This window comes from Trachypithecus francoisi, unplaced genomic scaffold (genome assembly GCF_009764315.1).
Source record: "Trachypithecus francoisi isolate TF-2019V2 unplaced genomic scaffold, Tfra_2.0 Lachesis_group11, whole genome shotgun sequence".
Taxonomy (NCBI): Eukaryota; Metazoa; Chordata; class Mammalia; order Primates; family Cercopithecidae; genus Trachypithecus; species Trachypithecus francoisi.
Window position 1 is genome coordinate 33,485,904 of NW_022681456.1, and position 26,638 is coordinate 33,512,541.

The following is a 26,638-nucleotide window of genomic DNA, read 5'->3' on the forward strand; positions in this document are numbered from 1 at the left end:
TTCAATAAATAGTGCTAGGATAGCTGGCTAACCATGTGTAGAAGAATGGAACTGGACCCTTGCCTTTCACCATATACAAAAATTAACTCAAGGTGGATTAAAGATTTAAAGGTAAGATCTCAAACTTAAGAATCTTAGAGGAAAACCTTGGAAACACCATTCTGGATATAGGACTGGGCAAAGATTTCATGATAGAGACTTCAAAAGCAATTGCAACAACAACAACAACAACAACAACAACAACAAAATTGAGGCCAGGTATGGTGGCTCATGCCTGTAATCCCAGCATTTTGAGAGGCCGAAGCAGACGGATAGCTTGAGACCAGAAGTTTGAGACCAGCCTTACCAATGTGGCAAAACCCTGTCTCTATTAAAATTACAAAAATTAGCTGGGCTTGGTGGTATGTGCCTGTATTCCCAGCTACTCGGGAGGCTGAGGCAGGATAATTGCTTGAACCCTGGAGGCAGAGGTTGCAGTGAGCAGAGATTGCACTACTGCACTCCAGCCTGGGCGACAGAGTGAGACTCTGTCTCAAAAATAAATAAATAAATAAATAAGACAAGTAGGACCTAATTTCATTAAACTAAAGAGCTGCACAGCAAGAGAAGCTATCAACAGAGTGAACAAACTATAGAATGAGAGAAAATATTCATAAACTATGCATCTACCAAAGGCTGAATATTCAGGATCTATAAGGAACTTAAAGAATTCAACAAGCAAAAACCAAATAATCCCATTAAAAAGTACTCAGAAGACATGGACCCTTCTTATAAGAACATATACAAGTGGCCAAAAAGTGTATGAAAAAAATGCTCAGCATCACTATTTGCCAGAGAAATGCAAATCAGAACCACAGAGAAACGATGTCACACCAGTCAGAATAGCTATTATTAAAAAGTCAAAAAATGACAACTGTTGGCATCTTTTGTAGAGTAAAGAGAGTGCTTATTCACTGTTGGTGGGAATGTAAAACTTAGTTCAGTCTCTGGAAAGCAGTTTGGAGATTTCTCAAAGAACTTAAAACAGAACTACTATTCAACCCAGCATTCCCATTACAGGGTATAAATCCAAAAGGAAATAAATTGTTCTATCACAAAGACACATGCACCTGCTTGCTCATTGCAGCACTATTCACAACAGCAAAGACATGGAATCAATTGAAGTACTCATCAGTGGTGGATTAGATAAAGAAAATGTAGTACATATGCACCATGGAATACTGTGCAGCCATGAAAAGAATGAAATTGTATCATTTGCAACAACATGGATGCAGCTGGAAGCTATTATTCTAAGTGAATTAATGGAGGAACAGGAAATCAAATACTGCATGTTCTCACAAGTGGGAATGTAACACTGGCTACTTGTAGACATGAAGATGGCAACGATAGAAACTGGAGACCATTAGAGGGGGTAGGGAGGGTTGAAAAACTATTGGGTACTATCCTCAGTATCAGGGTGATAGGATAAATTGTATCCCAAAGCTCAGCATCATACAATATACCCAGATATCCCCTAAATCTAAAATAAAAGTTGCACATATCTAAAATAAAAGTTGAAATTATTTTTTAAAAAGTAAAAATGCTAGTTACCTTTTGTTTTTTTACCTAACATTTCTTTTTTTCTGTGAATGGAGATTCAAGGGTCTTCTTCGTACTTAATCTTAGGCTTGGTGGTCATAAAGCTCTTACTGCAAGAAATTTATTTTTTTGGCATTATTGATCACTATGACATTTTCCTCTTAAAATGTGTAAACTTAATGCTATCAGTCTGTTTAGATAATCACCTGAGTTACACAAACTATTATAAACTTTATGTTTCATTATTTAGATTTTTAGTATTGGAATTCTCAAATTATATTTATTTTTATTCAGTTCCTATTCTATATTGTCTTATATCATCTCATTTAGAACTATTTTGCCAGATCTTTTTTTTCTGTTCCTTTATAGAATGAAAAGTATGTCCAGATATCTAAATATTTTAATGGAGGATATTGTTATTTATTCTTTTTTTACCTGAGTCATCAGGAACAAAGACAAATCAGCCCAAGTAATATAATCCTGATGGCTTCTTGGCTATCTGAATTATGGATTCAGGCCACTATCATATTTTTTAGTTCCAATTGGGAAGATAAACTATTACATCTAATGGGCAGGATGTATTGGGCCTGACCTTTCATTTGAGGCATACTACTTTTCTTGTTCTCTCAGATTGGCATTGGTAACTAAGCACTTCTCAAAATAATATTGTCCCAAAATGGATTAGCATTCATATCCCTCCTGGATTTTCAGTGAAGTATTTACTAAATACTGATTTATACGTGACAGTCTATGAAGTTCTAACTGTTGAGATATGTTTTTTCTGTGACCCATGACATAATTTTTGTTTTTTTGGCAATTTAAAAAGTGAAGATAATTTAAGCAAATTGAATAGCAATCATTAAGATTCTCAAACAGATAATTTGATTAGGTATCTTTTAAGATCCCTTTAATTACAGATAGTCTATGGGAATTATATATCTGTGCTTTTATCTGAAAGGTCTCATTTATCTTTTCTTTTTAATTCTAGTAAGATTTCACTTGGTGTCATCCTATAGGCTTTGGAAAAAGCAGGAAAATTCTAACCTCATCTCCCCATCTCTGCTAGTTGTGTGATCTTGAACCATTTACGTAGCATCTCTAGGCCTCAGTTCAATAGCTTGAATAGATTGGCTTGATATTCTTGATTGTTCCTTACAATTATAACATTGAATGATACACTGTGTTGGTATTATTTATGGCTCAGTTATGCACTATGATGCTACATTTCTGAAACTGGGATTTTCATGTACAGTATATGTTTCCTGATTTTGCATGTTTAAATTATCTGTGAACTTGTGCAATTAGAGATCACTTATGCTACCTGACACCTCTCACCTCCCTTATTTTATAGATGGAGAAACAATGCCCATTTAGATAAGTGACTTAATGGCCATGTAGATATTGAAGTGGGGTTGTGTCTAAAGCTTAAGTGTTCTGGTTCTGAGTCTATGCTTTTACCAGTTCTCTGCATTATCTCCCCTTTGTTGTTAAACTCTCCCTGGCTCTTCTCTGTCACATTATATATTTCTGGCCTGCCTCCGATAATCATTTGTCATATGTTTACATGGAATACTAATTTTAATATTGGTTTAAAAGATATTTGAAGGAGAAAATAGTGTCACAGAATGTATCTGAGAACCAGAGAAGAAGGGTGTTTCTTTTATTTGCGTTCTCACTTAGCAGAGGTAAGTAACAATGATTATATTGTATTCTTCCCAAGCAAGCCTTAGCAGTCTGCACAGAAACACATCATTTCCATGTTTGTTGCTATTGTTGTATCCATCTGCTATAGACTGTTTCCATAAACATGATTGGTAGGCTAAAGTTCATAGAATCATAGAGCCATAGAGTTTCAGGGTCATATAGTTTATTCTTTTGCTTTGAGCACAAACTGTTCCCCTACCCCCAACGTATAATCTAAAGCCTTCATACTGAAAATTAAACCAGTTTTCCTGATTTTGTACATTTTCGTTGGGAGCCATTGTTTATCAATGCTAGTTAATCCACAAATGAAGCAGCATTTTGTATCTGAAATGCATTATTTCATATTGAGCAATTCATCTTCAGATCAGAACACAATGGAAAATGCACACTACTGGTGATTTCCTGGGTTATTTGTAATTACAGATTAGAAAATTATTACTATCAACTGATAGGGAAAAAACATGGTTAATAGAACAAAATTTACTGCAAGTATTATGAATTATTTCCATAGATAGGGTAGATACCTATTTCTTTGTATCTCTTTCTCTTTTTAAAATATGGAGGAGTCATCATCGCATGTATTTCTAGTACAAATTCAAATCCCTTAATTCTATTCTGAAAAGCAATTGGCTGGCCAGACTACCTGCCTGCCTGCCTGCCTGCCTTCCTTCCTTCCCTGCCTCCCACATCTTCTCATCCCTTTTCCCCTGTTCTCCTCTTCTTTCCCTAGTTCCCTCCTTCCTTTTTTCCTTTGCTTTTCCTTTTTTCTGACTTTTCTCCTGTCTTCATCTTTTATTTTTAGTAATAATCGTATGCCTGTGAGATTATACTAAACCTGTATATTCATATTTTAATTCAGTGTTTCTTCTCTACTTAACAGATAGTCCTTTATTTATTTTCTTAAGTTTAATGTTATTAAACTATATTTGGTATATTGTGATACTTGTATGCTGTTTTGAAAAATATCAGCAAATCGTTATTGTATCTCTGAAATATATATATTGTTTTATATACACATAAAGTATTTTCTATTCTTCTACCTTTTGAAGTATTTAATGCATGCTAGACCTCATTATTTGTAATCCAAATTGTGTATCAAATTGGATCTAGAATCCATATAATAAGCTATCTGTATTTTTGATTTGATCTTTCTTAGGTTTTCTAATAAAAGAGGCATACCTCCTCTAAAAATTGTATAATCTGGTCTCTGAAGTTGCTCTTTGAATAACTAGAAACATCTTTAGTCAGCTTGCTTTTTTCCTGGATAAAGATACAGACTACTTAAAATTTGCCTTTATTCACTCTGTAATCTAGAAATCTATGAGAGTGAATTCAATATGTAAAGAAACTTCAGTTAGAAAATGGGACGTATTGTCCTGAAATCTTTTGACCATCTTGAACACATCTGCAACTTTATTCCCATTAGAGAGAAGTAAAAGCGTCAAGAAAATCTGAAATCAAAAGGACCTTATTAAATCTGAGAGTTTCATTAGTTGTTAATTCTGCATCCATATGTAGATGATTTGCATTTATTTTGAAATTCTTTGGACTCAATCAACAAGCAAGAGAGGATGGTATGAAATAAACATCTTTGGTTGTGATTTAATTACAGGGAATCTTGCCGTTGAGGCAAAGAAATTTGAAGGTTGACTCTTCCCAATGTATAATTTTGCTCAGAGCATATGCTGAACTTACTGAAATACATTTTTTATTAATCAGATGTGTATTTATATCTTTCAGAAATGGGTGTGAATTAAATATACTAGCAAAAATCAATACTTCTAGAATTCCTGTTTTTACCTGAACTTACATGTGTTAGCTTAAAGCTGCAAAATATTGCAGTTATTTACATTGCATGTTATTAAATTTAATTTGATGTTTTACTTTGTTCCTGGGAAATGGAAAGTATTATTCCATTTCCATTTCCATTTTCTGAAATATTTTTTTCTATGTTCTTGTCAATCACAATTACTTTAGGATTTTAGAGTATCTGTTATTTGTCAAATGCTGGATATCAGAAAATGTTACTTTACATTTAATACATAGGGATTGTTTTGCTGCTTGCTATTCTACAGATATTGATTAGCAACATAACAATATTTCTTTTTTTCACAGTCCCAATGAATATATATTTTTTTAATTTTATTTTTTCAGTAAGTTATGGGGGTCCAGGTGGTATTTGGTTACATTAGTAAATTTACTTGCACATGCATGTTTATAGCAGCAAAATTCACAACTGCAAAATCGTGGAACCCACCCAAATGCTCATCAATTAATGAGTGAATATTTCATGCCAGATAACCAAGCACAGACAATGTGTTCATTTGTGGATTCCTTAGAATAAGCTATAAGGCTCAACCTAAATAATAATTTAAAAAAGTACTGTGTAGAAGCTTTTAAGCTTGATGTAATAAAAAAAAAAACTGTGTAGAAGCTTTTAAACTTGATGTAATCCCATTTGTCTATTTTTGCATTAGTTGCCTATGTTTTTGAGGTTTTACCCAAAAATTATTTGTCCAGGCCAATGTCTTGAGGTGTTTTCCCAATGTTTTCCTCTACTAGTTTCATAGTTTTAGGTCTTAGATGTAAATTTTTAATCCGTTTTCATTGAATTTTTGTGTTTGTTGAGACACAGAGATCTAGTTTCATTCTGCTGAATATGGTTATTCAGTTTTCCCAGCTTCAACAACCAACAGAATGGGGAAAAAATATTTGAAAACTATCTGTCCAGCAACAGATTAATAGCCAGAACGTATAAGGAACTAAAAAACTCGATAGCAAAAAAACAAATAATTTCATTAAAAATAGGCAAAAGATTATAGACATTTCTCAAAAGAAGACTTACAGATGAACAACAGGCATATGAAAAAACGCTCAACCTCACTAATCATTGGAGAAATGCAAATTAAAATCACAGTATCATCCCACCTCAGTTAAAATGGTTTTTACTGAAAAGACAAATATAATAGCTACTGGCAAGGATGCAGAGAAAGGGGAATGGAGGTACACTGTTGATGGGAATGAAATTAGTACAGTGACAATGGAAGACAAGTATGGAGGTTCCTTAGAAAACTAAAAATAGAATTACTATATGGTTTCACAATGTCCCTGCTGGGTACGTATCCAAAAAAAAAAAAAAAAAAAAATCAGGGTATTAAAGCGGTATCTGCATTCCCCAGTTTATTGCAGCACTGTTCCCAATAGCTAAGATGTGGAATCAACCTGCTTATTAACGAGTGAACGGATAAAGTAAATATGGCACATATACACAGAATATTATTCAGCCATACAAAAGAATGAAATACTGTCACTTGCAGCAACATTAATGGACGTGAGATCATTATGTTAAGTGAAATGAGGCAGGCATAGGAAGACAAACATCACATGCTCTCACTCATGTGTGGGAGCTGAAAAAGGGAGATCTCATGGAAGTAGAAAGTTAATTGGTGTTTATAGGAGGCTTTGAAGGGAAGTGGGGCGGGGGAGAAGAGATTTGGTTAAAATACAAAAATATAGTTAGAAGGAATAAGATCTAGTGTTTGATAGCAGAGTAGACTGATTAAAGTTAACAATATTGTATAGTTCAAAATAGCTAGAAGAGAGAAATTGTGATGTTCCCAACACAAAGAAAAGATAAACGTTTGAGGCAATGGATACCCCAGTTATCCTGATTTAGTCGTTGTACGTTGTATGCATATATCAAAATACTACATGCATCCCCCAAATATATACAACTATTATGTATCAATAAAAAATACTAAGTTGGTACTACACTGTATTAACTACTCTTCTAATTTAGATATTATATCTGAAATTTAAATTGTTCTTAATGAGCCTGGATGAAAGTGGCTTATTTAGTTCATATTACTTTTGATACATATGGATATATCATAAGAATGATTAATCATAATTTGTTGCTTAATACTTTATTCTACTTATAACTCAGTAAAACTGACAGGTACTTACTTGATCGGAGATACAACTTTATGTTTCACAAATATGTTTTAACACTAGAAATTTGAGCTCAGCCAATTCATTAGCTGATATCTTTGAATAAGATGTAGAGCTCAATTTAAACAAAAATTTGAAAATAAATTTAACTTTAAATTTTAAGATAAACACATTTAAACAAAAACAAAAATAAATAAATGGGACCTAATTAAACCAAAAAGCTTCTGCACAGCAAAAGAAATAATCAGCAGAGTAAACAGACAACCCACAGAGTGGGAGAAAATATTTGCAAATTAGCGCTAGTATCCAGAATCTACAAAGAACTGAAACAAATAAGCAAGAAGAAAACAAATAATCCCATCAAAAAGTAGGCAAAGGGGCTGAATAGACATTTCTCAAAAGAAGATATGCAAACAGCCAACAAAAATATGAAACAGTGCTCAACATCACTGATCATCAGGGAAATAAAAATTAAAACCTCAATGAGCTACCACCTTACTCCTGCAAGAATGGCCATAATTAAAAAGTAAAAAAAAAAAAAAAAAAAAAAAAAAAAAATAGAAGTTGGTGGGAATGTCGTGAAAAAGGAACACTTTTACACTGCTGGTGGGACTGTAAATTAGCACAACCGCTATAGAAAACAGTATGGAGATTCTTTAAAGAACTAAAAGCAGATCTATCATTATATCCATCAGTCCCACTACTGGGTATCTACCCAAAGGAAAAGAAGTCATTATATGAAAAAGACACATGCACGCATGTGTATAGCAGCACAATTTGCATTTGCAAGGATATGAAACCAACCTAAGTGCCAATGAGTGGATAAATAAAATGTGGTATATATACACTGTGGAACACTACTCAGCCATAAAAATAAGGAAATAATGTCTTTTGTGGCAACTTGGATGGAACTGGAAGCCATTATTCTAAGTGAAGTAGCTAGGGAATGGAAAACCAAATTCTCACTTATAAGTGGGAGCTAAGCTATGTGGATGCCAAAACATACAGAGTGATATAATGGACTGTGGGGACTGATGGAGGGAGGTTTGGAGGAGAATGAAGGATAAAACACAATATGCTGGAAACAGTGTACACTACTCAGATGATGAGTGCACTAAAATCTCAGAATTTACCACTAAAGTCTTACCCATCCATGGAACCAAAAACCGCCTGTGTCCTAAAAACTATTGAAATAAAAATAAAAATAAGCACATTTAACAAAATATTTATTTATTAAAATAAATACATTATTCAAAACTTAAATAAAAATAGTGTGTAGTTAGGATCTTAGTGTTTTCCAAAGGCTATTTTATAAACATACAGATTATTCTTTTCTGATTTAGATATTAGATGGTGGTAATACTAGAAGATACAAATGATTAGTAAGTCAGTTTTCAAAATAGACATTTTTTCACTGTTGTCATAAATCTTCCTGATAAATAAGAGTGAATATAGATCACATACATTATTAGAAAATGTCAATAAAATTTGAGCCAAAGAACAAATGAAATTCTAAGTGATTGGAACAAGAGTAAAAGGAAATAGAATTGATTATCCCATCAATCTTTCTTTTTCTGTTTTCTCCTTGAAAGGAAATGCTTTATAGGAGAAGAAGTTTCAGAATATATTTTTTATGTCCTTATGTATTAAGAAATGAAATTGCTCTCTTCTCACAGTTGTCTTTGACAGTAACTTGGAGAAGTCTGTTTTGTAGTAGGCTAAATTCTACGTTTTAGATCCAGGTATTTAATTTGACTAACTTCTTTTGGTGTTATTTTCCCTTTTAAATGCTGAAATATTTTATTTAAAAAGGAATCACTGGAATTGTTTAACATTGCAGCAATCTGCCTTGAGAACAACTTTTGATTGTATACATAATTTTACAATTATATCTATCATTTGATTCACACCATAACTCTTTGAAACTGGCACCAAGATGTAATCTCTAAATTCTCTTTTCACAATATCTGAAAGAGAGACAGAGGTTACTTAATTTCCTCAAGGTAACCAAGTTTGTAAATAGTAGAGAGTTGGGACTTCAGATCTTTTCTTATCTGCTTTTGTTATTCAGAGGTATTGAATTCTCATTACCTCATTGCGGTTATGTATTTATTTATGTCAGAATGGAAGACCCTATATAACAACCCTTGCTTGGCAGGGAAATGGGGAGAAGCATGTGAACTGGATAACCTTTAAGTTTCCTTCTGATTTTCTGATTCTCTTTTTCAAAGGTGACTTGCTATAAGCATTTCATTTCACTTTTAAAGTACTTTGTTTTTACTTGGGACAAGTGCTAATATTGGTATAATGCTTTACTATTTATTGAGTGAATTCTTTTTTATCTTATTTAATGCTATTACCAGTTTTGAGTAGACCTTATTATTATAGTATCTCCTAAAGAAAATAAAAATAAAATGAGACTAAGTACAGTCATGTGTTGCTTAATGACAGGGATACTTTGTGAGAAATGTCTCATTATGCGATTTCATCATTGTGTGTACAACATAGAGAGCACTTACACTAACCTAAATGGTGTAGCCTATAGCACACCTAGGCTACATGGTATGACCCATTGCTCCCGAGTTACATGCCTGCACAGCATGTTACTGTACTGAATACTGTGGGCAATTGTAACAAGATAGATATATAAAGTATTTATGTATCTAAACATATCAAAACATAGAAAAGGTGCAGTAAAAATGAGGTAGGTATGATAATCTTTTTGTACAACCATTATATATGCGGGTGGTCTCTTGTTGATCAAATTATCATTATGTGGTATGTGATTATCATTTCTCCAGGATCACAGCCTAAGGTAGATTGCATAGCTGGGACACAAATCCAAGTCTTCTAAATTCAGATCTTGTAAAATAATGCTGGTTTTTCAAAGAGAAATGTTAAAATCTAATTCTTAATTTCTCAGAAATTATATCATCAGACAATTTAGGACTCCTTGGAACTTTCTAAATATTTCTACAACATATTTTTGGTTTTTTTTTTCATCATGATTTCCTACATTTAGCAATTAAGTCAAATGTTGTGACTTTAGGACACATTCTGTACAGCATGTTTTACCATTTACCATAATTTTGTGTTATGTCATACCTGTTTTTCTTGTGAGCTATAAAAATTCTAACCTTGCTTCTATTCAAATTTCCTCCAAATTTTTTCATTTGTTATTTGCATCTAGAGTCTGATTTTATGAAATATTTAAATGTAAATCTTTCTGTTATGTTCACTCTCCCCATTAGTGATTTGTTGTATATAAGAAACAACTTTATTATATATTGTAATTATATATATATATTTATATGTGTCATTTAGTGGGTTAATAGAATTTGCTTCTTAAATGCATCCAAATGAAAATACAGTTTTGTTTAGAATTACTGCTTTTGATTGTTGATACATATTTTGATATAATGTATGCTAACAATTATTAATTCTAAGGTTGAGTTCAGGATTTTTACTTTGAAAAGCTGGTGGGGATTAAGTTCAAAATTTTTTAGGTAGGATATATTGATTATGTGTTGAAATTGCATTAATGGTGGAACTTGTCTTTTAAATGAGTTTCCCTTTTGAAATTTTTTTTATGCTTGAAGAAGAAAGATGAAGGAATACAGAAGTAGGAACAAGACATGCTCAAAGTGTGTTGTGTGCCATCACTGAGAAGTTATTAAATTTTTAAAAATTATTTTTTAACCCTGGGCTAGTACTACAGTTAGCTTGTCAGGGTCCCTTACATACTGCACTTTCTTTCTCTTTTACATGCCCCTTAAATCTCTTATTCCAATTCTCTGTAGGAAGGATGTGTACATTTTATAAATGTCTTGGTGTTATAACTTTTTTTTTGTAAACCAAGGAGTATGTTTGTAACTTCAACTTTTCCTTCAAGCTAAATATCAGATACGGGCTATCTGGAAAGACCTCTTTAAAAAAAATGGGAGCTGGTATCCTCTTCATTTTACTTAACTCATCTAATTAATGAAATAAGTTAAATTTTGCCTAAATGAATTCTATTAAGTAATTTAATTGGTTAGTCAATGCACGCTCTGTGTGTGTGTGTGTGAGGCATGGGATGATGGTTTTCCAGGTAAGTAAAATAGCCAAATGTTGAGTATACAAAAACTTTGAAACCCAATTTTATGTCTTAGTACCTTCAATGATTACTCTAAATTCCCAGCCAGCATCTAGTATTGTTTTAAAATTATCTATTTAATGCAATTTGTCTTGCTCAGCCTATTTTTTTGTTGTTGTTGTTTCCTTCTTAGGGACATAGTTCTCAAACTACTTCAGTATGAGGCATCAACAAATGTAGCAGACAATAAAGGGTATTTTCCTATTCACCTGGCTGCCTGGAAAGGAGATGTGGAAATTGTGAAGATTCTTATACATCATGGACCATCACATTCCAGGGTCAATGAACAGGTGCACTTGCCAAATGTTTGCTCATAATGTAATTTTTCTAGTTTTACAAAGGCAAAGCACTATTGAAAATGTGATTATTTTTATCTTTACCCTGCTCAAAGGCCTTTCCATTGCTGAATTTCCTTTCCACTGCTAAAAGGAGAAATTTGAAAAATTCTTTGGTGTTTGGATATGATGTGTAGGGACTAAGTTGGGCATTTGTAAAGATACTTTGTTAATGGGAAAATCCTACATAAAGGAAGTAGTTGTGATATTTTTGCCTGTCTTATATAATCAGCCATTTTATAGCCATTGCATATTTAAAGATAGAACAGAATTCATGTTTGTAATGAGAAGTAGAATGTTTCTTAATACTATTTTCAATGCTAAAACAATGATATGCCTATCATTTGCATAATGCTTTACCATTTACTTAGCACTTTCACAGTTAAGTACTCTGGTGAATCAAAATGCGAAATATAGCATATACAGTTGCTTGTCACATATTAAGTTAAATTTTTTTGATAGGTATATACACACACAAACACATAGGCCCAGAATAAGTTGAATAAAACACAGCAGCAGTATGATTCTGACAATGTATTTGTAAGTACACAGTATCTGTATTACACATAATGGGCATATTTTAAAAAGAATACCATTGTTAGTATTCTAAACAGATAAGACCATAGATTCCAGAAAGCAAAATATGGTCCCCTAATACAGTATGATAACAAACATCTTGAGCTCTGCATGCCCCCTACTGTTCCCATTTTGTAAAACTGTATTTGAAAACCAGCAGGCAGTCCAACAATTGAATTACAATCACGGCATTAAGCTGCAGGTTGGCAGTTGTCCAATGTCAATGCAAGTAGGTAACTTTAGGGCAAGCATATCTAATAAAGCACAATTAGCATATTGTTCAAAGGGATGCAGACTTTGCCGGATTTTGAAATTCAGACTGAAGGATAAAAAGTAACAATCGCTGTAAACAGCAAAGGGAAGAAAACTACATATTTTTTCAATGAAAATATATATGCAGTTGTTGAAAGGACTAATCAGGAAAACATTTTATTAATTGCAAAAGTGTCTTATTAAAACTTATCACAATAAAAATTTCCATGTTTACAGGTTACAAAAATGCAGAATTTTTAATAAGAATGCACCCAGTCTTTAAAACGTGACAGATATGGCTATCTTTATCATCATATCATGCTAAAAGGAAATTTATGACAATGTTCTTCTCTTCCTCAGAAAACCAAAAGTTAGATCATTTATGAGATGAGCCATCTGGTGGTTATTCTTAAAATTGTCTGAATACCGCAAAGCAAACCTGAAATAATAAAATGGAAAATCAATCCAAGGTTAAACAAGAAGATGTTAGTTTTACAAACAAGATGTTTTTAAATGACATGAAAATAAGAAATAGCATATAGTATTCATTTACATTTGAAAGTGAAAAGTTATTGTATGTTTAAAGAGAAATACTTGCTTTTGGTAATGTTGAACAGATCAATTAAATTACAAAAAGTGTCTTTTTAAGGAGACTGTATTCAAAGTTCTTTGTCCACCTCTATTGCTTTGTGTTGTGGTTTCTATTGGCAACAAGTTGAAACTTTCTTATGATTTTTAATACCATAATTTCAGTATTTTTTTCTTTGTTTTATATATATATACTCTTTTAATGCTGACCATAGTTTTCCCATTCTATGCCATTTCTCCTAAATTTTTTGATGTGGGATTTTTATTTTTATAGATAACTTTTAATTTTAGCTTTTGTTTTTCCTTCTGAGTAGGACAGAGTCTTTTTGTTAATTATAAACTTTTATGTATGTAAACAATAAAGGAAATAAATAAAGACGGTAATTAACATTTATTGAGACATAAGGTAAAGTGGGCACTGTTCTAAACACTTTCACCTGTAAAATATTATTTAATTAATTCTCATGATAATCCTCTGAATTGATAATATCAGTCCCATTTTATAGTTGAGAAATCATGCTCTGTAAAACTAAACTACTTGTGGAAGGCCACATGTTACTGAGTGACTGAAACTGAGACTGGGACTCAGGACTCTGACTCCAGAGCCCTTTACACCATAGTACGTTGGTATTGTCATCCTAAATCCTATCGCTTAATGGATTGTTTACTGTATGACAGGCATTGTGCAAAATACTTCATCCACATTATCTTACTAAGCCCTAGATTGTTGTTGCTACTATATATATGGAGTTACAGCCTTAGAGAGATAGAGTAAATTGGCCATAACATCACAAATACTAAGAAATGCAGCCAGTATTTGAACGCAGGTTTTTCTGATCTAAAGCCTAAGCTTTCAGCCAGTAATACATTATGTTATGTTAAAATTATGCATTATAGTCAGGGCTTCATTCTGATTTCTGAAAGTTTTGGTTTCTAATACAGCTTTCTTTAAAAATAATTCTATTCTACATTTTAATATTTAAAGTTTACAAAGCATTTTTAAAATATGTTGTCTCTTTTGGTTTATAAACTACATTATAAAGTTTATAGGGAAAATAACATTCTCATTATACAGATAAGATGAATTTGGAGATATCAAGTAATTGACATGCTAACACTTCAACCTAGGTCTTGTTCACCTTTCTAAACAAAGTGGACTCCCCCTGGATTATGGTTTTTATAATTGCCACATCCTTCTCTTTCATCATCTGATTATTTCCTTTTTGCTATTTAAATTTCCTTTAAATTGAAAATTTTCAATTTCTTTAAATTTCATTAATCTTTTCCTCCCCTTTACCTTCTCTTCCTCTTTTTGTTTCTTTAACATTCGGGCAAAACCCGGAGGGGCCTTATCTCAAAAACTCATTGCCTTTGCCATTCACCAAAACTCGAATTCAACTCTTGTTAGATGTTTTACTCTGAAGCAAGAGCTTTTGGTAAATGGCTTTTGTCAGCCAGTTTTGTTCTATCATCCATTATCTGGAAGGGTCCTAATTTTTCAGAGAATACCCATTTGGTAAAAAAGAAGGAATTGAAAACCTTTAAAGAATATTCTGTGTAGCCATACTAGCAATTATTAATCAGTGCCCCATCACAGCCTATTTATTTCAAATTAGATTTTTAGATCACTTGTGAGCACACACAAATACACAATCATGCTCTTGTAAAAGTACCACCATTGTGGCATCCATTGAAGTGACAATCCAAGTATGTGTTGATCATGGATAAAATCTGTGAACATTTTCTACTGAGTAGATCTTGAATGATTGAAATATTTTCCCTTGAGATCTGAACTGCACTAATTAGTGTTATTAGAAAATTTTTCAATTTTGCGCTTGTAATTTCCTAGGCTCGGGGCTCTGGAACAGGAGAGAGGCCTTTGAGGAATCATTATTTCATAATTGGCCTTTCTCTTTTCTCAAAGAGATACTATATTTTGAAAAATCAGATTGAATCTCTTTCAGACCAAGGGGAAATTTGGGTTGGTCAGGAGGTATATATCTGTATCATATTTTCATGGTGTGAAGTAATAAGATTGGCTGTTTTATAATCTTGAGAAGAAGAACAGGTAAGAAGACCAGGGAGTCTAAACTTGTATGTGATCAATGTTTATGAAGAAGTAGATTATAGTAATACTTTTAAACCAAGTAAAGAATGCCTTCTGACAAATAATGGAAGAAACAGTACCCGCAGCTGGATTCCCCATCTAACAGGTCCTAACTTTTCATTGATTATCTTTAAAGAGTAGATTTTCCCTCTGGGTTTAACCTTCAAATGTTCTCTTTTGATACTTATTTGCAAAGTAAAGTAGTAAGAAGGCCTTTTCTAGTGCTATTTTCCCTTTATCACTCTACTCCTTTTTAAATTTTCAAATCTTCCCTCTAAACTCTCAACTAACTTACATTCTTCTATCATCCAGGGCAAGCTTGAGTTACTTTCTAGAACATTAAGATTTGTTTGGGTTTGAACCCTCTTTGTCCTTTTGTTTTAGTCAGAACATCTGTCTAAACAGCTACTTCCTGTTCTCGATTGGTGTTTTTCTGAGCAAAGTCTTGAGAAATTCTGCTTTCAGATCACTAATTCCCAGCTCTTCTTTGACAACATAGCAACACATGGCAGACAACATGGTATAGTGGAAAGAGCATTGGTTTTGGATTTGTCAGATATAGATTGCAGAGTATCTTAATTCTACTTGGACATGTAATTTAACCTTTTTGTATTTTAGTTTCCTTGTCCATGAAGTAGATAATTTTAATATAAATTTTGGAGGATTGTTGTAAGAGTTAAATGAGACAATAGATAAAGTTTTTAGGCACTTAACAAATAGTAGTAGTAATAGTTCTTATTTTGGAAGGTGATATGTGTGGTGGTTAAGAACACCAACTTTGGGTCTTGGCTACTTGTGTTCAAATCCCGGTCCTACAACGTAGGATTAGTTATGATGATAACTCTGATGGTGGCAGCTGCTCTTTGTTTCCAGAACCCTCATTTAGGGCCATTGCTTTTTTGTTACTAAAATTTCTTGTTCATTTTTCTCCTGACCCTTTCACCACCTGACATACCTATACACCATCTACCTATATTGCTCAAATAGTGTGAAGGGTCCCTCTGCCTTGCAACTGGGTTCAGTTTTCTGTATCTTAACATTTTAAAAAATCTTGATAAATTTCTAGGAAAATCTCATTGATGTTCAACTGAAATACTTATAAGCTGGACATGTAGTACTGTGATACTCCTAGTAACTTATCTGGGAATTGGTCTAGGTCCATCCTCGCAACCCATGATAATGTTTCAAAATGATACTTTTATATCTTAAGGCCAGAATCTTCTCATTTTCTTTCCAAAAGAAGCAACAATTTGTCATTACATGGAAAATAAAATGAAACTTAATTTGGGAAAACGTTCTATAAATCTTTTGTTACCAAGAATTTACCTTCTCATCTGTCTTGGAAAGCCAGTCTATTAAAAGTCTGTTATAATTGTTACTGATCTCTCCCGTTAATAAATGTCTAAAGATGTGATGCATAGTGCAGACATCACTGTCCATCTGGACCCAGGAGGGCCTCTGACAAACATAGCTAAATCATTTATCATTTTTGAAAGTTGGCATATATGATTTAGGGAAATGTTGGATTTTTTCTATTAAAGTGATAAAAATAAAAATATTTTTGTTTCAATGAATCCTAGATACTTTTATCAAATATAAAATTCCATTAGGTATACTTGTTAAAAAGGACAAATTTTAACTTACGTTTTCAAAGCATTGCAGGTTTTAAATTCCTGTGTTAAGATTTTGATAACAAATTGAATTTCTGAAAATGTCCCTTTTTAAAAATCTTTGTCTTAAACAGAACAATGAAAATGAAACTGCCCTGCACTGTGCAGCTCAATATGGACACTCAGAAGTAGTTGCTGTTCTCCTAGAAGAGCTCACTGACCCGACCATTAGGAATAGCAAGCTGGAAACACCTTTGGACTTGGCGGCACTCTACGGACGGCTTAGAGTGGTAAAAATGATCATCAGTGCACATCCTAACTTAATGAGCTGCAACACTCGCAAGCACACGCCACTTCACCTTGCTGCACGCAATGGCCACAAAGCAGTCGTGCAGGTGCTGCTGGAGGCAGGAATGGATGTGAGCTGTCAAGTGAGTCTGCTTTTAGCTATGCTTTAAAAGTGATGATGCTGTTGCTTGACCTTGGGATTCAAATGTGAAAACCTGTATGTAGAAATCTTTTAATCAAATTGTTCACAAGTATTTTTGTAACTACTAAATTCAAGGTACTATACCACCTACTTTTGGGAAATAGGAAGAGGCATAATCTCTAACCTCATTCTAATTTGAGGGCTATATACATGAGAAGTTAGTAGATGGCAGTTGCGTGTGGTATCATTAGTAATTGTTTCCTTTGTCCCAGTATCTAGCACACAGCCTAATATACTGTAGGAATCCAGTCAGAGTTTAATGAATGAATGGAACAAAAATCACTTTAACATTGTTGAGTATGTACTTTGTGTTTAGCATGTTGACACATTTAGAATTCAGTTCTCACAGCTGTCCTGTGGGATTGAGAACTATTAAATTTCAGTGAAGAGATGAGGAATCAGATTCAAAGATTTAAGAAATTTGCCTAAGAACACATAGTTGATAAAACTGGAATGTGAATTTAGACTTACTGATTAAAGTCCAGGCCTCTTTCCACTGTAATGTACTGTCTATACATAACTGATGAAGGAATGATCACTATGCCTAAGGGCAATCAGAAAAAAAATTGGAAAAGGTGTGATTTGAGGTGAGCTTTGGAGGAAGAATAGGATTTGGATAGGTTTTGTTTTTCCACAAGAATGGGCAACCTACTTTATAAAGTTTAATTTAATTTAATTTAATATATTTTATTATTGTTATTATTTTTGAGACAGAGTCTTGCTCTGTTGCCCAGGCTAGAGTGCAGTGGTAGGTGGCGTGATGTCAGCTCACTGTAGCCTCCACCTCCTGGGCTCAAGTGATCCTCCTGCCTCAGCCTCCCCAGTAGCTGGTGGGACTGCTGATATATACCACCATGCCCAGCTAAGTTTTGTATTTTTTGTAGAGATGAGGTCTTGCTCTGTTGCTCAGGCTGGTCTTGAACTCCTGGGATCAAGCATTCCTTCCACCTTGGTGTCCCCAAGTGCTGGGATTATAGGCATGGGCTACTCGGCCTGGCCACAACCTATTTTTGGTATCCTGTCTTAAGTTAGCCCCAACTCCAGGGTAAGTCTTTTTTTTTTTTTTTGCCGTTTCCTCCTTTCATGGTTATTTCTTGGCTTCTAAGTTAATGGCAGCATTCTTATCTTCCAGAGACTTTTTTGCTTTCTGTCATATTGTGACTTCCCCTTATTAGTAAGCCATTGATGTGAAACAAACTATCCCAAAACTTAATAGCCTAACACAATTATTGGGGGAACCAGCCCCCAATATTTCAACATAGGTTCTTTTCTATTTTCCCTAAGTGTCAGCCAGTCTGAGAAATAAAGAGAAAGAGTACAAAGAGAGAAATTTTACAGCTGGGCCTCTGGGGGTGACATCACATATTGGCAGGTTCCATGATGCCCCTTGAGCCGCAAAACCAGCAAGCTTTTATTAGGGATTTCAAAAGGAGAGGGGGGTATGAACAAGGAGTGAGTCACAAAGATCACATGCTTGAGAGGCCAATAAAAGATCACAAGGGCAGAGAGGCAGAGCAAGATCACAAGGCCAGGGCAAGATTAGAATTACTGATGAGGTTCCATGTCCCACGGGGCATGCATTGTCATTGATAAACATCTTAACAAGAAACAGGGTTCGAGAGCAACAACCGGTCTGACTAGAATTCACCAGGCAGGAATTTCCTAATCCTAGCAAGCCTGAGGGCGCTGCAGGAGACCAGGGCGTATTTCATACTTTATCTTCAACTGCATAAGACAGACACTCCCAGAGTGGCCATTTAGAGGCCTCCCACTGGGGATGCATTCATTTCCCAGGGTTAGTCCTTGCTGGGAAAGGAATTCAGCGATATTTCTCCTATTTGCTTTCTGCAAGAAGAGAAATATGACTCTGTTCTGCCTGGCCTGGCAGGCAGTCAGACCTTATGGTTATCTCCCTTGTTCCGTGAAAATCACTGTTATCCTGTTCCTTTTTAGGATGCCCAGATTTCATATTGTTCAAACACACATGTTTTACAAACAATTTGTGCAGTTAACGCAATCTTCACAGGGTCCTGAGGAGACATACATCCTCAGCTTATGAAGATGATGGGATTAAGAGATTAAAGTAAAGACACATAGGAAATTGTAAGAGTATTGATTGGGGAAGTGATAAATGTCCAGGAAATCTTCACAATTTATGTTCAGAGATTACAGTAAAGACAGGTGTAAGAAATTATAGAAATATTTGGAGAACGAATAAATGTCCATGAAATCTTCACAATTTATTTTCTTCTGCCGTGGCTTCAGCCGGTCCCTCTGTTTGGGGTCCCTGACTTCCCGCAACACACAAAAACTCTTTATTTAACTCATAATTCTGTGATTGACAATTTAGTCTAAGCTCAACTGATGGTTCTTCTGGTCTTGGCTGAGTTCTCTTGTGTGGGAAATCAACTGCAAGTCAGTTATGTGTTTCTGTTTCAGAGGCTGGCTGGATGTTGTCTAGGGTGATAGGTCAGACTACCACTTGTCTGTCATGATTCGGCAGGTCAGCCTGGGCTCATTTACATGGCATGCATGGTTCTGAGAGAGAGAACAGAATTGTACAAGGCTTCTTGAGGCCTAGGCTTGGAACTAGCACACCTTCACTTCTGCCATGTTGCTTGGCTGAAGCAAGTCATAAAGGCAACCCATATTCAAGGATTGGGAAAATAGAGTCTACCTCTGGATTAGAAGAGGGTGTGAATTGTAAAAGGGTGTGAACACCCAGAGGGACTAAATGTGGCATATTCTGCAAATAATTTACACACTCCAAGTGGAATACATGCTCACAAATGGGGTTATTTTTCCTAGGAATTGTTCAGAGATTGAATCCTGTATTTCCAGAGTTTTCTTTATTGAATTTAGAAAAATCTCAGGCCTTCCAATCTCAGATTTAAGGCTAGCACCCTGAACCTAAGATCTTTTCTCAATTTCTTATTTATTCAACTTTGGCAGCCTCTCAAAAAAGCATAAGATTTTTTTCTAACAGTCATATTAATAAGGAAAAACAGTCTTTCTCCTCAAAGCGGTATTGAAAATAAGTAGGTACGCTTACTATTGTAGGTGACTCACAAAGTTATTTTCCTAAAAACTGTTTAATGATAAACTAGATGTTTATTGTATAAATGTTGAATTTCTCTAATCTAGATGTACTGCTTTCACACTTCTGTAATATTTTAAAATTTGATTGCACAGACTGCAGTATAACCAAGGACTTTCACTCTGACTGAGGTCAGTAAACCTCTTGGTATCCCTGACCAAGATCTTTTCATGTTTTGTACTAGATGACCAGAAGGGAAAGAGTTTAAATTCAGTTTTATAAATATATACAATGTGTCCTTTTTTTCTGCACAGCACTGTATTTTGTGCTTTTGGAGCATAAAAGATCAAAACTATCTCTGCTCCACACTTAGTGGAGGAGACAAAAAATTTGCAAGAATAACTTCCATCCATGATATATAATAAATGCTGAAACAAAGAGCCGTGGATCTACGGGTGAGGAAAATATGGATTTTAAGAGGAAGAACACGAGAAGTCATTGATGAAAGTGACATTTGAAGAGGACCTTTGAAAGTCCAACAGGACTTTGAATTTTAGGTGGCATTTAGCTTCCATATGTGTATTATTTGGCTAAAGAGTGTTTTAAAATATTGAATTTGAGTGCTTTTAGATGGGGTAAATGCTCTCCAAGGCTCCAACCTCATTCTACCATTTTATATCTTTGCCAGTGTCATTTCTTTAGATTTTCTGCTTGGTCCTCACCACATTTGGATTTGTTACTCACATATCAGAGGAAAGGCAGACAATATGTTTAGATCACTTTGAACACCTAATCAGAAGCATCGGGGTGATGTCTAAGGTGGGCAACTTTTGTGTTGCTATAACCTCTTTCATTGACACTCATTCTAAGAGTTCTAGGAAGTAGAACTGACATCTTTCTAAAATATATCTCAATGAAATGAATCTTCCATATTATATTTAGCCTTAGTTGATATTTTGCTTTTGTTATTGTTGCTTTTTTCATAAAAAACATGTTTTTTAAAAATTTTTTTGTCTCATTGCCTTTTTTTTGAGAGGGATGAATATTTAATTTTATTACACAAATTAATTGTTACCAAGTTTTCCCCATCAGACTCAGTGCAAAATTTTTTAATATCAAGTAGGTTTGTTGATATTCTCACTGGCTGAGAGTGAACAATGTAGCTAGTAACCTTAAATTGTTTCAGTAGATTTAATATTCATTAAACTGCTTTAGCTAACCTGTTGGGAATTAGCAGTATTAAAAGTAATCCCATTTGGTAAATTATAGTATTGTACTTTTAGACTTCAATTACATTCAACTTATTACGAATAAATCTTTAAAATTTATAGATTTTTTTAAGGATCTTGTCCTTTCCTAGGAATTACATGTGATTTTATTTTATTTTACTTTTTTTTTTTTTTAAAGGCAGGGTCCTACTCTGCCACCCAGGCTGGAGTGCAGTGGTGCAGTCATGCTCACTTCAGCCTAGAACTCCCAAGCTCAAGTGATCCTCCAGCTTCAGCCTCCTGAATAAGTGGGACTATAGGCATGTGCTGATGTGCTCGGCTAATTTTTTTAGTTTTTGTAGAGAAAAGGTCTCACTATGTTGCCTAGGTTGGTCTCGAACTCCTGGACTCAACTGATCCTCCTTTCTTGGTCTTCCAAAGTGCTGGGATTACAAATTTGAGCCAGTGCACCCAGCCTACATATGTTTTTAAATGCAGTTTTGATGTATTTGCTCTAGAGGTTTATTTTCTGCATCATTACTCTCTGAGTAATTTTAAATTATAACACATATTTAAAATACTAAGTAATACTTTGGGCAAATTTCATATCATATTTACTTATAAACCCTTTAGTCTTTAAATATTTTTAATAAAGAGAATCAGTCAAAGTAAGATATTAAGAAGGTAGGGTTGAATGGGCAGTTTTCTCTTGAAGTTAGCAATTATTTTTATGGATTTTGAACTTGATTTTGGGTAGCCAGGTAGCGATAGTGCCATATCATGCTAGTGCTTTCATTGTGTGAGTTTCTTGTAAGTTTCTCTCATCAAAACTTGAAAAGTTAAAGAACTAGTACAACCTTAAGCCAATTAGACTTTATGTGACTACTAAAGTAAAATGACAGAAAGTTAATAATAAAGAGTACAAGTTTCCATGCTAAGACCTGTTAAGATGCAAAACTGAGTTAGATACAGTTTTTGCTCTCAAAGGCTTATAGTGGCACCAGAAATAAGATATGTACATAAGCAAGAATTATCCATTATAGTCCATTTACTCTCTGATTTCCCTAGATGATAATTTCATGACATCTGTCTTCCAAAACTTCAACACCTCCTTCTCTATCATCCCTCTGTGATCATGATACTGCTTTTATTTCACGGAGGAAACCACAAGCAATCACAAATTTCCACCAGCACATCTGCCAACGTACCTGAGTCTACTTTCCTTCCTGGTGCTTTAAATGAATCTTTTAGGTTTGTATCTATGGCTAATTCCTCTCTACTTGTTCATTGGATCCTATCCTTTCTTGTCTACTTGGGAACTCTGACAAATATTTTCTGTCTTTAATACCATAACTTTTTTCTTTCTCAACTGTACTATTTCCATAAGGATGCAAAGATATAGTATTTCTCATCTTTTAAAAACTCTCTTGATCTGACATTTCCTTCTCCTTACCATCCCCTTTCTCTGACCCCTTTATAGCAATGTATTTGGAAAGGCTTGTTTTTACTCATTGTTTCCAATTCATTTCCTCCATTCTCTCTTGAAGCCACTCTAGCTCCCTCACTCTTTTAAAAGTCCTTGTTTTTGCCTTTGTCAAGTTGTCTAATGACTGACATACTTTTAGATCCAACAGTCGATTCCTGCTTCTCCTCTTACTTGATTCATCATCAGCACTGACAAAGTCAGTATCTGTCTCTTCTTTGAACCACCATTTTCTTTTGACCTCTGAGATACCACTGTCTTTTCGTTTTCATTTAGTTCACTGGTGACTTCTTGAAGAAACTGGGGGAAGTATGTTTGATGCTGTAAGTTAGCCTGGGGATCTCTGCTCCACGTGTCTATTATCTTCCTCCTGGGACTAGGCAGGGGGGCATTGACTGTGCACAAGAGAGTAAACTCAACCATGCAAGCACAGTTTGGGCCTCTGCTTGCATCATGTTGGTTACCATCCATTGGCTAAATCAGGTAGCAAAACCAAGCCTCAAATAAAGAGGTAGAGAAATATACTCAACTTATATAAGTGGAAAGAACTGCAAAGTCATATGGCAAAGAACATATAAAAGGAGAGGCCAATAATGTAATCTATCATGTCCCTATTCCATAGTCAACTGCCCTCATCTTCTTGCTTTCTAAGCATCAGAGTGTTCCAAGGCTTAGTACTCAAACATCTTTTCTTCTCTGTCTATACCTACTTCCTCATTGACCTCATCCAATCTCTTGGGTTCCAATATCATCTTTATCTGATAATTACCAAGTCTATTTCTTCATCTCAGACTCCACCCTAACTCTCAATTTGTGTATGTAATTACCTAATGGACGTATCTATCAGATGACTAATAGGCTTCTCAAACTCAGCATTTCCAAAGCTGAAAATGTAGCATCTGTACCCCTTTCTTCAAAAATTTGCATATCACCTGGTCTTTCCCATTTTGTCAAAAGGCAGTGCCATGCTTCTAGTTGTTTGACCCAGAATTTTACAGTTTCTTTCAGATTTTATATTCAGTTCTTCAGCAAATCCTACTGGTTCTGTGCTCAAACTGTATCCAGAATTTCACTACTTTACATTATCTTCAAGATTAACACCATAGTCCAAGACCTAATCATCTCTTGCCTCCTGATAGTTTTCCTCCTTTTTTTTGGCTTCTGTATTGTCTGCTTTGGTTGCCACAGCAAAATATTATAGACTGAGTGGCTTAAGCAACGGAAATTTATTTTCTCACAGTTCTGGAGGCTAGAAAGTCCAAGATCAAGTTCCGGCCAATTCAGTTCCTGAGCGAGGGCTCTCTTCCTGGCTTGTTAGATGGCTGCCTTCTTGTTACATCCTCACATGGCCTTTCTTCTGTGCATGAATGGAGAGAGAGTTCTCTGATGTTTCCTCTTTCTCTTGTAAGGACACCAGTTCCATTGGATTAGGGCCACACCCTTATGACCTGATTTAACCTTAACTACTTCCAGAAAGGCCATATATCCAAATACAATCACACTGGAGGTTAGGGCCTTAGCATGTGAGTTTTGGGGTACACAGATATTCAGTCCATAACATACTCCCTTCAGTCTATTTTCAGCCAAACAGCCAGAAGTGATCCCATTCAGTCAGGTAATTTCATTTTCCTACTCAAAAACACTTCTATTAGTTTTCCATTTCACTCAGAGCAAAAGCCAGAGTCCTTATAGTGTCTGATAGGGTTTTATATTACTTAGTTTCACTGTCTCTCTAAAGCTACCACCTTCTCTTCTTTGCCCTTCTTCACTTAGTTTCATCCACAGTGACCTTGTTGTTCTTGTTGGGACACATTATGTACACTCCTACCTCCAGGCTTCTGCCTTACTAACCGTTATGACTTTCTTCCCCCTACTTTCCTCAGGTGTCTTCTCCAATGTCACCTTAGTAGGAGGCCTTTCTTTACTTATCTTACTCACTACCTAAGCAACTCCCTTTCTTTCACTTTTAACTGAACCCTGGCTTCTCTATCAGGATACCCTAGCCCCTCCTGCCTTCTCATGCCATGCTACAAGGCACTATGCTCCAGGAGGAAGAAAATTTGTTTCCTGCTCTCATGGAGTTATAGACTAGTAGGGATGACAGAAAATAAGCACATAAACCACATAAAAATGACAAATTGCAGTGAGTGCTATAATGGAAACAAATTGGGTGTTGTGATTGAAACAGAAGGGTCAGAGAGGTCTCTCTTTGGATGTGCTCCTTAAATGGGGCTAACTTTCTAAGAGGCTAGCATCAGAGGAGTAAGAGATGAAGCCATGAGATAGAAGGGCTTACAAGAAACAGAATGTAGGGAGAGAGAAGAGGCTGATTAAAGAATATTCAGGGAGTTTCCGGAAAAAGAGGTCTGTAAAGAAGCAGTTATGAGAGGAATGCCAAGACAGCACAATTTCATGTAATCAATTCATTTATCATATATTTATTGAGTGCCTACTATGTGCCAGAGGATATAGCAGTAACAAAACTAGGCAAAAATTGTGCCTAAAAGAGGGAAGATGACTCTTCATAAAGTGTGGAATAAAGAAAAGTAAGATAGGGGATAGAAGCTTGAAGTGAAAGCAGGTTCACAGGAAGTTTCTTTGGTTGTTTGTTGTGTTTTTAAATAGTAGAATGGTGTGTATGTATATGGAGAAAGATTGCCTTGAAGATGCAAGAGGCAGAGATGATCAAAATTGAAGAAGAAGCAGAAAGTGGTAGAATAAAGAGCACAAGTGGAGAATTAGTGTTAATGAAGAGAAGGATGCTTCCTTTGATATGAAGTGAAGTAAGAGAGAATGAGTAAAGACCAAGACTTGAAGTCCCCAGTTTAATAGAGGGAGGTTTCTTTTTTTGAATAGGAACAATGGTATTCTGAATTATTTGAAAACACGCCCTATTTCTCTCATGCCATTTTCCTCCCAGTTTAAACATCCTTATGACCTTTATTCTTGACACCATGTTTTTCTGGGTCCTTTATTCTTTGGCACTTTCTTCTCTGGACACATTGTATTCTGTCGTTGGTCCTAAAAGTTAGATACCCACAGTTGAACCTACTCCTCTAGATATGGTCTAGCTAATGCAAAAGAACTGCTGCCTTCCAACATCCTATGTTTGTTGACAAATGCTAAGTTGAGTTGTTATCTTTTAATATATATTTTTTTAATTCCAAGAGGTGCCCACATGGCTAAATACCAAACAGGGTACTAGGGAATTTTACTTCTGAGTTAAATGCCATTCTAGTTGTTTTTTCTTCATCTCCAGTAAGGTTATCTGTATTCACCAGTTGTCACAGTAGTTGTGGGTCTTGCTTCTCACAGTTTTATGCTATTTGTGCTATTTTCTCTACTGATCGTCACCACAATCTTTATTGCTTTATTGCTTATCGTCAGTGTTATCTTTATTTTCTCCTTTAATCAAGAATCTGTCTTCCTTTATCTCGTCATTCTCTTTTGCAGGCTTCAGGAGGATTATGGTTGGAGTGCTAAATTTGGAAGGGGGAACCAGTGCAGCTAAGCTCTGACATCTTTGCCTCCCTTTTCCATCTGCTGTTTTGGCACTCTGGTAGAATAGATAACCTAAAAACGAC

At 34.9% G+C, this 26,638-nt stretch overlaps 1 protein-coding gene across 10 annotated transcripts in view; it reads left to right on the forward strand.

Annotated features, from left to right (window-relative positions):
- The window catches only part of ANKS1B (ankyrin repeat and sterile alpha motif domain containing 1B), a 1,305,582-nt gene that overhangs the window by 189,197 nt on the left and 1,089,747 nt on the right, over positions 1 to 26,638 (forward strand). For all 10 annotated transcript variants that reach the window (XR_004439654.1, XM_033220935.1, XM_033220933.1 and 7 more), the window contains exons 3-4: positions 11,502 to 11,658; positions 16,971 to 17,267. Coding sequence is in view for 9 of the 10 variants with exons in the window: in XM_033220935.1 (XP_033076826.1) it covers positions 11,502 to 11,658; positions 16,971 to 17,267 (454 nt within the window). In the remaining variant the exon portion in view is untranslated. The remainder of the gene's footprint in view (positions 1 to 11,501; positions 11,659 to 16,970; positions 17,268 to 26,638) is intronic.